At 49.8% G+C, this 15,304-nt stretch overlaps 1 protein-coding gene across 3 annotated transcripts; it reads right to left on the bottom strand.

Moving 5' to 3' along the window:
• Positions 1-371: 371 nt before the first annotated feature.
• COG7 (component of oligomeric golgi complex 7) lies at positions 372-15,240 on the bottom strand. 3 transcript variants are annotated; one of them, XM_050980310.1, is made up of 18 exons: positions 14,976-15,240; positions 14,174-14,322; positions 13,589-13,705; positions 13,265-13,433; positions 12,189-12,271; positions 11,316-11,438; positions 9,823-10,021; positions 7,717-7,844; positions 7,203-7,357; positions 5,881-5,997; positions 5,304-5,369; positions 4,413-4,599; positions 3,203-3,343; positions 2,705-2,788; positions 2,276-2,390; positions 1,130-1,273; positions 783-943; positions 372-574 (listed from the first exon to the last, which is right to left on the bottom strand). In XM_050980310.1, the coding sequence occupies exons 1-18, from the start codon at positions 15,139-15,141 to the stop codon at positions 440-442; spliced, it is 2,439 nt and encodes an 812-aa protein (XP_050836267.1). In that variant the 5' UTR covers positions 15,142-15,240; the 3' UTR covers positions 372-439. The 3 variants fall into 3 exon arrangements, with proteins under 3 accessions (XP_050836267.1, XP_030085760.1, XP_050836266.1); XM_030229900.2 differs by having other exon boundaries at positions 372-943; positions 14,976-15,239; XM_050980309.1 differs by lacking the exon at positions 1,130-1,273 and having other exon boundaries at positions 372-943.
• Positions 15,241-15,304: the final 64 nt, after the last annotated feature.

The following is a 15,304-nucleotide window of genomic DNA, read 5'->3' as shown; positions in this document are numbered from 1 at the left end:
CAAACTTCATGGCTTTCAGTTGAATAGTGAAATTGCACCAGGAACAACCTACAAAGCTGGTTTTATTCTCAGGGCTGAGCTTTATCAAGCTTCAACTGTCAGCTGAAGAGATCCTTCCTGACCCTGTGTTTACAACAGCCCTGAGCAGTGGCCAGTGCCCACAGGCAGCCCCTTCTCTGCTGCATCTACCCCATCACCTCAGATACAGAAGACTAAATTCTCTGAAAAAGCTGCCACAAAGCACGAACTCTTCAGCACCTGGCAGAACATTCCCAGCACTCCTCAACCTACTCAGGGCCATCCAGACATTTTGGGAAATTTGGCCACAGGGCATCTTTCCTTATTTCTAAAGAAGGAAGAATGGAACAAGCTTTTTCTAGACAAAGACATTTATTAAAAGTTAGTCTGAAATAAATTCCCCTACTCCCCAGAGATCTTTTCACTGTCCTTGCAGAAATGAAAACCAGTCTGAGGAGATGAGTCCTTGAGCAGGGGCCAGAGGCAGGGAGGGCACAGCTGGCACTCCAGGCCCCTCCTGGCTGCAATGCCAGAGGCAGGGAGGGCACAGCTGGCACTCCAGGCCCCTCCTGGCTGCAATGCCAGAGGCAGGGAGGGCACAGCTGGCACTCCAGGCCCCTCCTGGCTGCAATGCCAGAGGCAGGGAGGGCACAGCTGGCACTCCAGGCCCCTCCTGGCTGCAATGCCAGAGGCAGGGAGGGCACAGCTGGCACTCCAGGCCCCTCCTGGCTGCAATGCCAGAGGCAGGGAGGGCACAGCTAAGCCTCCAGCCCCCTCATGGCCGCGATGCCAGCGGCCATCCGGCGGGGCAGGCTCTTGGCAGCCTGGCGAAACTCCTCTGGCTTGGCCTTCAGCAGAGTCACAATGTTCTGCAGCGCCCGTGAGGGCTGCAGGCCCAGGGCATCCATCACGTTTATGAGATAATCTGCAAAATCAAGGAAAAATTAGTATTTAACTTGTAATAGACATGGTGAAATGAAAGACATCCTTGTGGTTGGTGACAGAGGGAATCCTGTCACGGAGAGCTCCCACCCCCAGGCACAGCCAGGCAGGAGCCCCGTGGGGTGACAGAGCAGCCCGAGGGGAACCTGAGCTGTGCCCAGGAGCTCACCGATGTCCGTGGCCAGCTGCTTGGTGGAGTGAGGTGTGAGCTGTGGGATCTGCAGGATGACCTCGCAGTAGGTCTGCATGGTGGCCCTGGCGATGGAGCCCAGCCAGTAGTCAGCCACGTTGTCCAGCTCGGGCAGCTCATCTCCTGCACACACAGTCCTGTCAGCCAGCACACCTGACCCGCCCTGGCTTTGTACAGCACGCAACCCTAACTGGTTAATAACGTCTGAACAGCTAATTAACAACTGGTTAATAACATCTGAACTGCTGCTTCCACAGGACATCCAGGTAGTCAGAGTTTATCAGCTGGTTCTGGAGTAATCTAAGCAGTCATGTACTCTCCCTGTGCTGTACACCACTGAGATGAGCTCCAGACCCAAAACACTCCCTGGATTGCCTGAAGTGACTTACCTGGAGGATTACCCTCCAGGTAAGTCACTTCCAAAGGGCTGATGGGTGACCAGCTGGGATGGGGCACTGCCCAGCACCTCCTACAGGATCCTCTTCCAGGAGCAGTTTGCAAACAACAGCAGTGACAAGGATTCACAAGAGATTTTTTTCCAGCCCTAAAGGCTGTCTGTGTTCATTAGTGTTTGAAAATTATCGAGGCATTACAACATGTAAATGCTTCAAGGTGACTTAATAGTAATGCCAAAGCCTGAACTAAAGAGTGCATTTTTGGAAGGTTCCAGGAAGACTGTGGATACCAAGCTCTTCCACTGTCTGTGGAAATAGTAACACAATAAAGAGGCTGAGCCCAGCACACCAGGTACACTGCCAGCCTGCAGGGAAAGGCATTAGGTGGCTACTGCTGTCACCTGCAGCAGGATTAGTGACACAGCAGGCAGGGCCAGCCCCCTGGAGCAGGAACAGGAACCACAACCCAACAGAACTCTTCAGACCCCAAACCACCATTTTAATGAACACCAAACTCACACAGACCAAGCCAAAGCTTCCAGTTTGAATGAAACAAAAACAAGTTTTACTCATTATTTAGAGGCTCTTCCTGGGTTTTACCACAGGATTCTTGGAAGAAACAGTGATAGGAAAGGGTCTCCAATGGTTTTGTCACTGTAACACATCCCACCCGTGTGATGTTAGGATGGAAAACTTTCCCCAGACACCCAAGCCTTTGGTCTCACCCTACCTTGCTCGGGGGGGTATGGCAGTTTTCCAGCATGCAATGCCAGTTCCAAAGCAGAATCCTCTTGAGTGACAAATGGCTCAAGGTGCAGAGGAAGAGACATAATGTATTGCCCAATCTAGAATAAAAGCACCAAAAGCTGAGTCACTGAACAAATGCAAGGCAAGTCCTTTACTACACAAAAGGTCACCTGCAGTAAACACACCTGAAAGCAGAGAGCTGAGCCTGACAGCCACTCACTCACCTACAAATTGGCTCTTGTGCATCATTACACTTGGTACAAGAAACAGTTTTTCACAAGGTCAGAGAAGCAGTCACTGAAACACTAACAAAGACCTGTACACAGAACTGCTACTCCAAGCAAATCTTTGCTCTCTGGAGTGTTCCCAGCAATTTGTTTTCTAGAGCAGAAAGACAGCTGAGTTCTCTTACATTGCTGATATATTCCAGAGGGGTCAGGCTGAAGTTTGGCAGGTCATCTGTCAGGGTCTCACCAAGGCCACCAGAACTCCAGCCCTGTAAGGCAGAAAGTGCAGGATGAATCGATGACCTCCCAGAGCATGAAGCCTGTCAGCATTTTAGAAAGGGGTGACCCAACAACATGAACTGTGACTACCCAAGGGATTCTAGGAAGCAGAACACAGATGGTGGGAAAACTGCTCACCACGTTATCCCTCAGGCCCAAAACACCCACTCTTTTTCTGCCCAGCTCCCTGTGGGAAACATGCTCACAAGGGTCAGAAAAGCAACACTCAAACAAACAGCAGAGCCTTCAAACACCTGTGCTGCAAAGGCTGTGGGAGAGGGAAGGGAAACCCTTCCAGGGCCTGCAGCACGAGAGAACAGCTCTGAGTAGGAGACAGCAAAGCAACGCCGACCCAAGGGACCCCCAGGCAAGCCCTGCCCGCTGAGCCCAGCCCCAGTGCCCACCTCCATCCTGGGGAGCAGCAGCAGCTGCTGTTTGATGCGCAGGAACACGGAGTCGAAGGCCAGCTGGTGGGACAGCTGGTTCAGGCGCGCCAGCGCCGCTCGCGACGGCGCCAGCAGGCTGAGGTTACTGGTGCCTTTCTCCTGACACAGACAGAGAGAGAGAGGCTGAGGTTACTGGTGCCTTTCTCCTGCACACACAGAGAGAGAGAGGCTGAGGTTACTGGTGCCTTTCTCCTGACACACACAGAGAGACGGTCACACACACCAGCCGCGGCAGTGCCACACGGGGGCTGTGCTAACATGCTTGCGGGGGTCTTAGGAGGCCATCCCTGTGCAGCAGAGCTTTCCTCTGTGATGGCACAGCCTGTTCCTTTTGGAATGACCTATTCCAAGCAGTTGCTCAGGACAGAAACTGCCACTGCTCCCTGAACTGCAGGACAAGGAATCAGCATCACAGCCCACCCTCCCCAGGCTCTGGCACGTGCTGGATACTGAGAAACTTGCAGAGAAGGTGGCAAAACTGCCTTTTACTCAAAGGGCACAACTGATACCCTGCATGGAATTCAGTTCTACCTGAAGAGTACCTGTGGAACTGGACAGTTCAGTCAAGGTTTAAAGTCAGACACAAGACACTGAAAGTGGAACCACAAAAGTTGCAGGTAAACCAAGTGCAGAAGATATCTAAACATTTTGAGGAAATAAAACCCATAACCTTGAATTCACTACTCCATGTGACCAATGATGGCAAACATAACTTAGATCCAGGAGAAGATAACTAAAGCCATTCTACCCTGTTCACAGATCCATGCATGAATGATCCTGCAGAATTCTGTCTTAGACTGGACAGGGCAGCAGAGCCTGAGTGGCAGAGAAAGCCTCAGAAGGTGGTGTTTGGGCTCCAGAATTTGAGATGGCTCCAACACAACCTTCCCAATGCTCAGTGTGATAAAATCTCCCTCACCTGAGCTGATAAGGGCTTGTTCACAAAACAGAGCCAGGATCTGGGGAGAGATGGAATGAGTCCAGACTCCCTGGGTTTGGACATTTCATATCTCTGCATATCAGTGTCTCTGCAGAACACAGCCCATGGAAAGGCTGCAGCCCAGCATGAAAAGTCATTAGACTGGAGGGGGAATCCAGGTGTCATCTACCCACTATGGGCCCAAGAGCACACTGTAATAGAGGCAGGCTCCCCAGGCACCAGGGCTACCTTCAGAGTGTAAAGTGTTTCCATAAGGCTGGCATACTCGGATGGATTCTCCTTCAAGAGATAATTGTATTCCTGCCAGGGATTTTTTATGGAGCTCTTCTTTTCTGCAGAACTGGTGTCCTGAAAGCCAGAAAAACTGCAAGGGCTGTAGGAGTCTGAGAGATACTTCCCAGCAGTTGACAAAATCCTGAAAACAAGTACAGAGAAGTCACCAGCAGAACCCTCTGGACTCAGCAGTCCTGTCCTCATGCTGGCCCAGGAACCAGCACTGCCCTTGAGTGACTTCAAGGGAGAGCATTCACTGTCAGAGAACTGCAGCCAGTCCTCTCATCCACTGTGCAGCTCACCAGCTGTGCAGAAGCGCTGGGAGAACAGGGGGGTTTGTGCCCTGGGAACACGGGGGCAGAGGGGCCCCACTGAGCACTGCAGGCTGGGCTCTTCTCCAGCCACAGTGAGCACTTCCAGGAACCACAGCCTGGGCACTGCACTGCTTACAACAAGGAGTAGCAAGATCCACGTGCTGCCTGTGCCTTCGCTCCTCAGGTTACAGGGAACCCATCAGGTAAGGCACACCCACACATTTCAGCACGTGATTCATGCCCCATGTCACAGGGATCCTGCCAATTTGATCTGGTGGAAAATTCCTTCCTGACCCCCATCTGGCAGCCCACTGGTGGCCAGCCAGGAAAAGGATTCTTGGGACTGCCTCAGGGAACATGACTGGGCAGAACAGTCTATGCCCCATCTCTGACATGTCAAAGCACGGGGAAGGGGAATCAGTGGTGCCTTTCCCTCCATGGTCTATGCAACCAAAGCACAGACCATGGGGTTTGTTTTGTTCCAACTTGGTTCCTGCACTGGCAGCTCTGAATTAAGGTCACCAGTGCTCACCTGTTGGCCAGCTGCTGCTCAAAGTCTCCACACTGATGAAGGAGGTCCCCACAAATGGAAATTATCCTGGGAAAGAACACGACAAAAACACACTGTGAGATTTGAGGCAGATAATGCCAGATCCCCCTCAGAGAACCCATCTCAGACTCATGTCAAGTAATTATGAAAAGCCCTAACCAAACCACAGCCCACGCATCAGTCAAGAGTCAACTGGGTGATTAACTCTGCATCCATTTGGTAGCACTGACTTTTTTTGCCCAGTGGCCTCATCCATATGCTACTTCTTGTCATCGTGGGGAAGGCCAGTTCAATGTCACTGGGAAAAATTCTAAGAGCTGCTAATATTACAAGTGACATGAGATGCAGCCTTGCTCCAGGCAGGGAGGGGAGCCCCACAACCCTCCCCGTGCCAGAAGCAACCTGAAACCCATGACTGACACCGGTGCTCCCAGCAGCACAGCGAGCTCAGCCTGTGTTCTGCACTGAGAACTTGTGTAAACTGACCCCAAGTGGTTGCCTTTCAGCTTGGATACAAAAATCAGCTCTGAGCCAGACAAACAAACCCAAAAGCCTTTACCGGACAGAGTTTTGGAATGCAGTCCAGTCCTCCTGGAACAGGGAATCTGCCAGGACATCATCCAGTTTACATTTCTTTCGTATAGACTGCAGTGTGTTTGTGAAGTCAGATGTGTACCTGCAGCGAGAAAAGGAGCAGAGAGAAGCACCAGCATAAGAGAACAGGCTGGAGAGCAGCACCAAGACATGTCCTGTGATTTGCTCAGTCAGTCCTCTGCAAGGCTCAGAAAGAACCAGAACAAGAACCAGAACCACTAAAAGGAGTACAGAAGAGACACTCTGGTTCCACTCCAAACAGGTGGATGAGAAGAACTGATCAGCCACAGCCCGCTCCAGCCCAGGCCAGAAGACAGGGAGCACAAAAGATGCTGTGTGGCTGCCTCAGCTTGCTGCCTGTGGATTACCAGGAGCTCTCCCTGCCCATGAGAAGGAAGGAGTAAGATAATTTAGTTACCACTACATTGGCCATCTCCTAGGAAAGACCAGGAAAACTTTATTCGGCTCCTGGACTCCAACATCACTTGGCCCTTACTCCAGGAACATGGTGACAACAATCTCATGAATTTGTTTTCTCAGCTACTCCCCAGATGAGAACACGGATAAAGAGAAGAACATTCTGTTTTCCACCCACCCCCATTTTCTTTTTAATAATGCCCATAAGCTGGAGGCAGGTACATTGCTCTCTAATTGCCTATAAAGAAGGTGAGATCAGAGACTTGTGCTTTCCTCTTCCCCCTTCCCAAAGGGCAGCAATACCTGATTCATACCTTGTGAGCAGCTCTTTCAGTATCGTGAAGAAATAAGGAATAAATCAGTATAGGAATAAGAAAGTGATACTTTGGGACAAGAACTAAGAGTGAACCCCACTCTGTGGGGTATCTCAGACTTACAGGCAGATCCTGAATGTGAGGTCACTTGTCCCAGTGACTGGGTATTCATAGAATCAATATAGTTGGAGAAGACCTCCAAGATGATCAAGTTCAACCTCCAGACTTATTTCCCCACTGAGATCTACTTTCATCATCCTAATTTGCCTTATTTTGCTTTGGGAAACATTTTCTCCTTCAAAAGTATTTATTAAAAATGAAAACTCTCCCCAACCAGAATTGGAAACAGGTGGCAAGCCTTTGATTTAGCCATAAAATCTTGCCTTTTTCCTCTAGAAAACAGCTTGTGCTCAAATGAAGCAGCAAGGGGGATATTGATGACTCATGGTACAGTCAGAGACACTTTCTGCTCTCAGCCATTTTCCATCACCTACGAAGTCCCTGGCCACTAAGTGCCCGCTCAGGATGAATGGAGCAGCAGCTACAGGCTCCTTACTTGGAGAAGAGGGCCTTGAGGGCCTTGAGCAGCCCACACACCCCCAGGCCATCCGTGAGCTTGACGCAGCTGTCGATGGCTCCGGCCGCCAGCGTGAAGAGTTTGCTGACTGAGTGGTTCAGCTCCTGGACACAATCAATCACTTCCCAATGCTCCTAAATAACAACAGGAACAACAAAGCTGAGCCTGGCTCTTCTTCCAGGCAATAGAGAAAACACACCTTGTGTAACACAGTGCTCTCTGGTATCCTCCTCTCCTGTGAAACTCCCGAGGCAGAACCACGCTGGTGCTCCCACCCTCCTGCCCATGGACTGTAAGAGCCAGGCTGCCAAACCCTGTGCTCCCCAGGTCCTCAAGGAAAAACACTCTGCCAGCAGCAGAATCTTCTGCAAATGAAAGGAGATATAACCAAAAAGGAGAGGGGCAAAGAGAGCAGTAACTATGACAAAGACCCCAGTGTTTAGTGGAAGCTTCAGCCTCTCCTAGGACAGCTGAGCAAAGACTGGTACCTTACCAAGGGCACTGCACTGATCTGGATGAGGAGATTCTCTTCTTCCAGGTCTCCATACTCGAGTTGATAGGGCTTGTAGGGAGCATACACCACTTCCACCAGCTCCATCACTTTCACCAGGTTCTGCTCCTCTACAAAGAATCACATGTTTAGTCTAAGAGATGAATATGCTACTAAAAGCCTCATTTCAAGCTACTAAAGCATGCTGCCTGCACAGGCTTGGAATGCTGCCCAACAGCTTCAACCTCAACTACACAGATTGGTTTTTTTTATTTTTTTAGAAACAAGATTATTATCTCTACCTGCTTCCTAAAACCAAGATGTTCTACCTCAACAAGTGTCTCAAGAAAATTAGCACTCACTGACCCAAAACAGCCTGGGTGACAAAAATCTATCAAACATTCCAGCCTACAGCAGAAGAATCGAAACCATCTGAGAAGTGAAACACATTACTCCCACGGCATCAAACAGGGGCAATCCTCATTTATCATAAAGCCTAGTTCACACTTAAAATAATTGACACTGATTCAATTCATTCAGCACTACTGTGCCAGTGTTCATCACCCAGAGCTGAACGTGAAGCACAAACTCAGGCTCTCAGTGCCATGCCTGAGCAGGGAGCTGCCAGCCCAAACACAAAGCAGGACTGAATGATTATTGCCCAAATCAGAACTGGACACCAGCTGTTCTCACAAAGCTCTGCCAAACTCAAACCTGCAGCAAACCAAAATGACTTTGAATCCACACCCTGAGGACAGGGAAGCAATGGAGCAGTCTGTCCAAAGCCAGCACTGCCTCTGTGCTTGGACACTTTCGAGACCAGCCTGAACAGCATCCCAAGCACCAGTCTGACCTCACAGCAGATCCTGCCTGGAGCAGGAGACTGGACCAGATCATCTTCCAAGGTCCCTTCCAAACTGAATTATCCTGTGAATCACAGCTGAGCCCTCCCCTCACACACACACATGCAGGAACTGGGTTGAGTCTCCTCAGCTGAGTCACCTGGCCTTTCCATTCTTGAGATATTTCCTTTCTCAAACGTCTTACCCCATACTAAAAGAGATAGAAATAGAGGTTTTGGGTGTATTTTTAAACACACTCAGACAACAGTTCAACAGTAGTCTTCCTATGCCATCATCTTCTACAATCTGGCATTATTTTTCCAAGTCCTTTTTACTAATTTCTACAATGAACCACAAATTAAGCTAGAAAATGACTGATGTGTATGCAGCCAGCCTGACAACAGACACAGTCACACTCCCTGACATTGCCCAGCAATCATAATTTACAGGATCAAGAAAGAATCTGGGTTTAAACAGCTCAAGACAATGTTATGAGGAACCAAACACAGGAAGCACAGCATCAGAAATGCTCCATTAGCCTTAATTTTGGATTTTCCCACAGCCAGTCTTTGAAGCAGCCCCACCAAATTCATAAGGGTCTATAAATAGCCAACAGCTCCAGTCAGGTGTAAACTTGTGCAAACAGCACCTCACTGCTGTGTGGTTTGCAGGAATCACTCAGCAATCATGACCAAAAAGACAAATGTCCCAGGGAGGGGAAACCACAGGGCAGATTTGGAAACAAAAACTGAAGATGCTGCTGGGAAAAAACTACCAACAGTTCAGAAAAAACACTGGGCATTGTCACTTGATTAAACCCTAAGCCAGTAGAAAAACTACAAAAACAAATACAAGCATCGAATGGATGCAGCCTTCAAGCAGGTTTTCTCTTGTTTAGTGAGATGTGATAACTCCAGGAAACTCCTCAACTTTTCTGCTTTGTTATCTCTCACAATGGGTCTCACTGCCTCCCTGGAGATACTTCCTTGTCTGGGAGACAGAAGAAACAGTAAAGCTTGTAAAAGGAGAAGTGCTAAATGCTATTTACCCTGCAGAGCCAGCTCAGGACAGGGCAGCTTCAGGAAACTCAGTGTTGTGTCAACAGCTCAGGTGTAAGATACACACACACAACCACAAAGGTGCAAGTGCTGTGGAACTGGGCGCTGCTTAGGAGAGATAATCCCTCCCTCCACCTAAAACTAAACAAAATCCCACAATGGGACCTTACAAAGGGGACAGCATAGAATGACAGAAGCCAGAGCCTTACTGAGGTTTGGCAGCATGGCCACCTCCAGCCCCTTGGCAAAGTGGACGGTGGCATCGTGGAGCTCCAGCAGCTGGGTCAGCCTGGTGTCCTGGCCCGTCCTCTCCATGGCAGTGCTGAGACACACAGGGATGGAAGGCACCAGAGCTCCCAGGGTTTGAATCAACAGCACGGTCACCACTTCATGGGGGTTCTTGAAAACCTGCAGAAGCAGAACAGCTACTGGCAAAGCACATTACCTGAGAGGAACACACAGCAGAGAGAGCAGCAGGCAGCTTCCAAACCTGGAACACCCACAAGGGGTGAAGAACCCAGAGGTGCTCAGCCCAGGCTGCAAGAGCCACACTGACCTACACACAGGACAGCCTGACTGCAAATCCAGGGCAGTGCATGGAGTACAGCCACCAAGAAACCAGAAGACAGGCACAGGTCAAAAACTGAATACAGAACACAGGCACTACAGTGATTCAAAAAACACCTGGCAGAAGAGGGCATTTGAAACAGAGCACTCAAGTTTACACAGGTGTGTTGGGAAATAGGACTATATCAGCCAAATTACTGGTCAGAAAGGCAGAAGTCAGTAGTGGAAAGGCTAGAAAGTCTGTAATCAGCTGAGAATCAGCCACTCCACTAGCATAAAACCTTTTACAGCCTTCATTGTGACTTTTTCATCAGCTCTTCTGCTCATTTGCTTTGAAAGCTGGGTTTACCATCAGAAAGGTCCCAGTTTTTCAGAAGGCAGAAGCAACAAGGAGATTGAGCGACATGAGCCATGCCCCAGGTGTTGTTTCTCACAACCCCCAGTTCAAAGAGTATCTGCTAAAATGTAACCTGACATCTGACCTGTAAGTCACATCAAATCATTAGGCAGAAAAAATACATTTCAAGGAAACACTGAGCTCCTCTGCAGCACAGGCCTTGCACTGACACTGGCTTTGTCACATGATGATAAGAATCTCTTACTCTTCATGGATGAAAAACTCCTCAACAAGATGAACTTATATCTTCATTTCACCAAAGGACAAAAACTTTTTTTGATCCTACATTATTCTTGGCAGGGAAAACAAGCACACAGATTCCAAGGGGTGACAGCAGAAGGCCTCAGATATCCTACACAGAGCAATATACATCAGTCCAGCGTGACCTTGAGGGCTTCCTCCAGGCCAAGTGATAAAGCAATTCAGGCATTTCAAATGTCTTGCAACAGAACACATTTACAACACCAACAAATTAGTTTTAACTTAAGATACAGATGAAAGTGATAGAGCAGCTTTAATGTCAATAACACAGCAACCTTGCTGCTGGTGGAACAGCAGAGCTCAAATCCTGCCTGCAAGGGCTGGACCAGGAGCAGTAGGTGGGCTGCAAATCCCAAGCTGCACCAGTCAGGCCAGAGTGCCACCCAGGGTGAGCAGCCAGGAGCTCTTCAAGGCTGTGTGAGCATTCAGAGGGTGCCCAGCCCAGTCCCCTCCCAGCAGCAGAGCCTGTCACTGCACCTGTGCTGCCCACTGGAGCTGGGTGTGCCAGGTCCCCAGGAGGGTGTCGTACAGCTCGGTCAGCTGGCGGTCCAAGCTCAAGTCACTCTGGCAAAGCTCCTGCCACACGGCCACCAGCTGCACCTGATGGGGAACAGAACCAGCTGAGACAAAAACTGACAGGCCACAGGTCCTGCTTCTGCCATGCCAAAGCCAGCACTCCCCATGCACGGCACTTCTGCCAAAACATGAGGCTCCCCTGGTGCCCCTCTCCCTGTTTCAGCATAACATAGAATTCAGCACCACAGAAGGAAAAGACTTTCAGCTGCTTAGTGATTCAAAGATTTAATTAACATCGGTATTTTACTCATAAAATGAGATTGCAACTGATACCCCCACATAATAGTTGAAATACTTGGCAAGCCCCAGCCTTGAACTTAATCCTCAAAAGTCACAGTCATGTGAGAAATTTGAAGCTCAGGTTATGGCTACAGAACTGTCTGGAATTCCAACTTTTAATCTTACCTGAAAAGAGTTTACAGAAGTCAGCAGCTGGCAAGTTGCAGTAATAAAGTTACTGCTGACATGGCCACATCCACAGCAAAGCAAAGCAAAACCACGAGGCACAGAGAGACCAAGCAGAACACACACAGCCTGTGTCTGCTGCAGGAAGGGACAAGGACCCGAATGGAGAATTACTCCTGCAACACGGGGAGGAACCAAAGCTGGTCAGAGCCAGCAAGAGGAGGCACAGAAGGAAATACAGAGAGGAAGAGGAGCCATCCCCCAGCACAGCACAGCTGAGATCCGTGGGGCAGCAGCTCCCTCTGCAGTCAGAGCCCAGCAAGAATCGACTGCTATTCCTCGATGTTGAAGTGCTACCAAAACTCTTACCTTGTGACACTTGTAATAATAAGCAAGAAGCTGGGGCATCCGATCAATTTCAGTGAAGACTTTAACGAACATTTTTGCCTGATCTAAACAAAACAAAATAACAGGTACCAGGATCAGCCTCAAAGCTGAGGGTGAGACATCACTCTGAGCAAGAACTCCTCTTCTAAGGGAGCAGGCACAATGGTCTACACAGAAAGACACAACTTCATCTTCGTTTGCTTATCTTCTCAAACAGGAGCAGAACTGCCTGAAACCCACCCTCAAACAAGATCAGACAGCAGACACAAGGAATGAATTTAACTTCCTAACCAGCACATAGTGCTAACAGATCCAGTATTAAAGCCAGAGCATTTCCTAGAAGGAAATAATTAGTTTCTAGAAACAAGCCAGCAGTTACAAACCTAAAGCATACCTGACAAAGGCCTCAGCTTTGCTTTCACCTGTCCTCAAAATGACACCTGTGCCTCAGATTGACTCATGGCACAGCTGCTCCTGCACACAGCTTAGAAACACAGGTTCCTCAACAGTCTGGTTTGTACCCCATTGCCCCAAATCCCTACAGGACCTTGAGGTGCACACAGATGAGTGTCAACAACCAGAACAACTACTTTTCAGAAGCACTGACAGCAGCACAGGGAAAGAACAGCACAAAGAACTGTCCAAAAAGACCAATTTTCTAAGGAGAATTTGCAAAGCTGCTTTTACAAAGTAGCAGGAAGTCAGAATGCTTCCAAAAAAACTTCCTTCCTGATTACACCAATAACACCATGATAACAGAAAGCCAAGGCCCTTCTGCTTATTTGAGCAGTACCCCATCTCACACATCCACATGGCCCATTAAATCCTTTAATCTTCTTGTTTCCTGCAGTGGCCACAGGTACCCCAAACCACAGGAAAATCAAAGCAGCACCGGCCTTCAGGCAGCTGCAGAGCCCAAAATGTTCCAGGGCATCTGCTCCACCAGGAGAAGCTCAGGAGCCAGTGCCAGGAGCCTTCAGGACACCAACTCTCCACCCAAACTGCCTTAAAGACAACAAACTCAGTGCTGGCAGTAGATGACACCAGGAGCTACTGACCTACAGACTGGGAGTTAAAGGCAGCAACAATCTGCGGGCTGGCCATGGCCTCCAGGCGGTTCTTCAGCGCCTCCAGGTGCACACACTTCTCTGAGTAATCCGGCGTGTCCACCAGCATGGCCAGGCTGCTCTGCATGCTCGTCAGCTTGGCTGAGATCAGGGACACATCCTGCCAGCAGGAAAGGCAGCCTGTTACCAAGGGCAACCTCAGACGGCATCAGCACCAGCACCAGGGACGTGTTTCACAGCCGCCTCAAAACCCGGCTTTTAAACGCAGCTCTCTGAACAGCTGGAGGCACAAATACCAAATAATTCAACATTTACCTGTGTTTTAAGAGTCTCTTCAATATCTGCACTTAGTGTGCTCCATTTGTCTGCTTCCTGAAGTGACTCGGCAGCCAGCTGCATCCTGGACTTCACCCGGTCAATCTCTACCAGGACCTGAGGAAAAAACAACACCAGGTTCCCCCTGAAACAAAAAATGACTCTCACAGGTACTTGGGAGTTATCTTCTGCTTAAATTTTAAAAACAAACAATTGTGAAAAGATTTTATTACTACAAGAAGGTAGAATGGTTTGAAAAAGCTAGAGAGATGTAAAACCATCTTTCAGAGTCAAAGAACAGGTTAGTTTGAATTCTGGTATTGTTCTTTTAGTACCCACTTTGCCTGAAAATGCTCTGCACCCCAGGCAGAAACCAGTGTCCCCAGCCAGGTACCAGCAGAACAGACACCTGAGCAGCTGCTCCTCAGGACATGCAGACTGCACAGCTCTGTGTCACACCCACCGTTCCACTACTGATGTTAAAAGAAGTGGTTTTGCCTGTCTCAAGTTCACAACATTATTTCATGTGAGTAACTCTGTAACTTTCAGAATTTCCCAAGTTGCAGATAAACGATAAGAACTGACCTGCATGGACTGAGCTGTGTCTTCTTCAAACTTCTTTATATCCTCTTTAACAAGGATCATCTGCTCCTTCAGGAATGTTGCCTCCTGTTTCAAGACTTCCACTTCCCGGAGGACTCTGGGCATGTTCTGGAGAGCCTGATGGCTTGTTTCTGCAGGAACACAGAGCAGCAGTCAGTGAGGAGGGGTGGCAGCCCTTGCAGGAACAGGTAGTCTTTCAATAATCTTATCTAAGATTTAGTACCTGAAAAAACTCAACGCTAAAAAACAAAGCAAAACATCAAACAACAAATCTTCAGCTGTATCTTCAAGCTTTAAGTATGTATTTTATCATGGGATCATTTAGGTTCAAAAAAGCCCTCTGAGACCATCAAGTCCAACTGTTCCCAATAGTCCAGTCCTGTTCCCCCAGCACTGCCAAGACCACCACTAACTCATGTCCCCAAGTGCCACATGCACACGGCTTTTTAACTTTCCAGGGACTCCAACACTGCCCTGGGCAGCCAGGGCCAGGGCTGGGCAACCCTTTTGGAGAAGACATTTATCCCGTTATCCCATCTGTTATCCCTGTTATCCCATCTAATGCGGTACTGGCAGCAGCTGCCTCCCAGCATTTAACGCAGATGTGTTGGTGAACAGCTAGGAGAGCCGAGACGGGTGCGAGGATGCTCAGTCTCGGGCAAGGCCGGCAGGGCCGGGCTGGCCAAGGCGGCCTGGGCTGGCCCGCACAGGTCTGCCTGCGGGCCCCGGGAGGATGCGGGGCCGGGGACACGCAGGGGCCGAGCCGTGCCCGCCCGGAGCGCACCTTCCACGGCGTTGTTGACCTCCTGGATGAAGAGCTGCAGCTTCATCACCAGCGTGGCGGCGTGCGCGTCCACCTTGCCCGGGGCCTCCTGCTGCACGGCGCGGAACGCCGCGTTCACCCAGCCCTTCACCTCGAACTCGTCCGACAGGAACCGCGAGAAGTCCATGGCGGGGGCACCGGGGGACAGCGGGGGGACAGCGGGGGACAGCCCCAGCGTCGGCGGCCCGGCCCCGCTGCGCACCCGGAAACGCGGGGCGGGCCCGGGGCGGTCCCGGGGCGGTCCCGGGGCGGTGTCCGGCCGGGAGCCGAGCTCCGCGGTCCGTACCGGG

Source organism: Serinus canaria, chromosome 14 (assembly GCF_022539315.1).
Source record: "Serinus canaria isolate serCan28SL12 chromosome 14, serCan2020, whole genome shotgun sequence".
NCBI lineage: Eukaryota > Metazoa > Chordata > Aves > Passeriformes > Fringillidae > Serinus > Serinus canaria.
The sequence above is the reverse complement of the archived record's forward strand: the minus strand, read 5'-3'. Positions and strand labels throughout refer to the sequence as shown.

Excerpts from the sequence above, each read along its gene's own strand:
- COG7 (XM_050980310.1), bottom strand. The coding sequence starts at position 15,141 with ATGGACTTCTCGCGGTTCCTGTCGGACGAGTTCGAGGTGAAGGGCTGG. Across the intron at positions 14,323-14,975 it reads GGTCAACAACGCCGTGGAAG|AAACAAGCCATCAGGCTCTC; the intron begins GTGCGCTCCGGG and ends GTGTTCCTGCAG. Across the intron at positions 2,391-2,704 it reads CTCTGGAATATATCAGCAAT|ATTGGGCAATACATTATGTC; the intron begins GTAAGAGAACTC and ends CTTTTATTCTAG.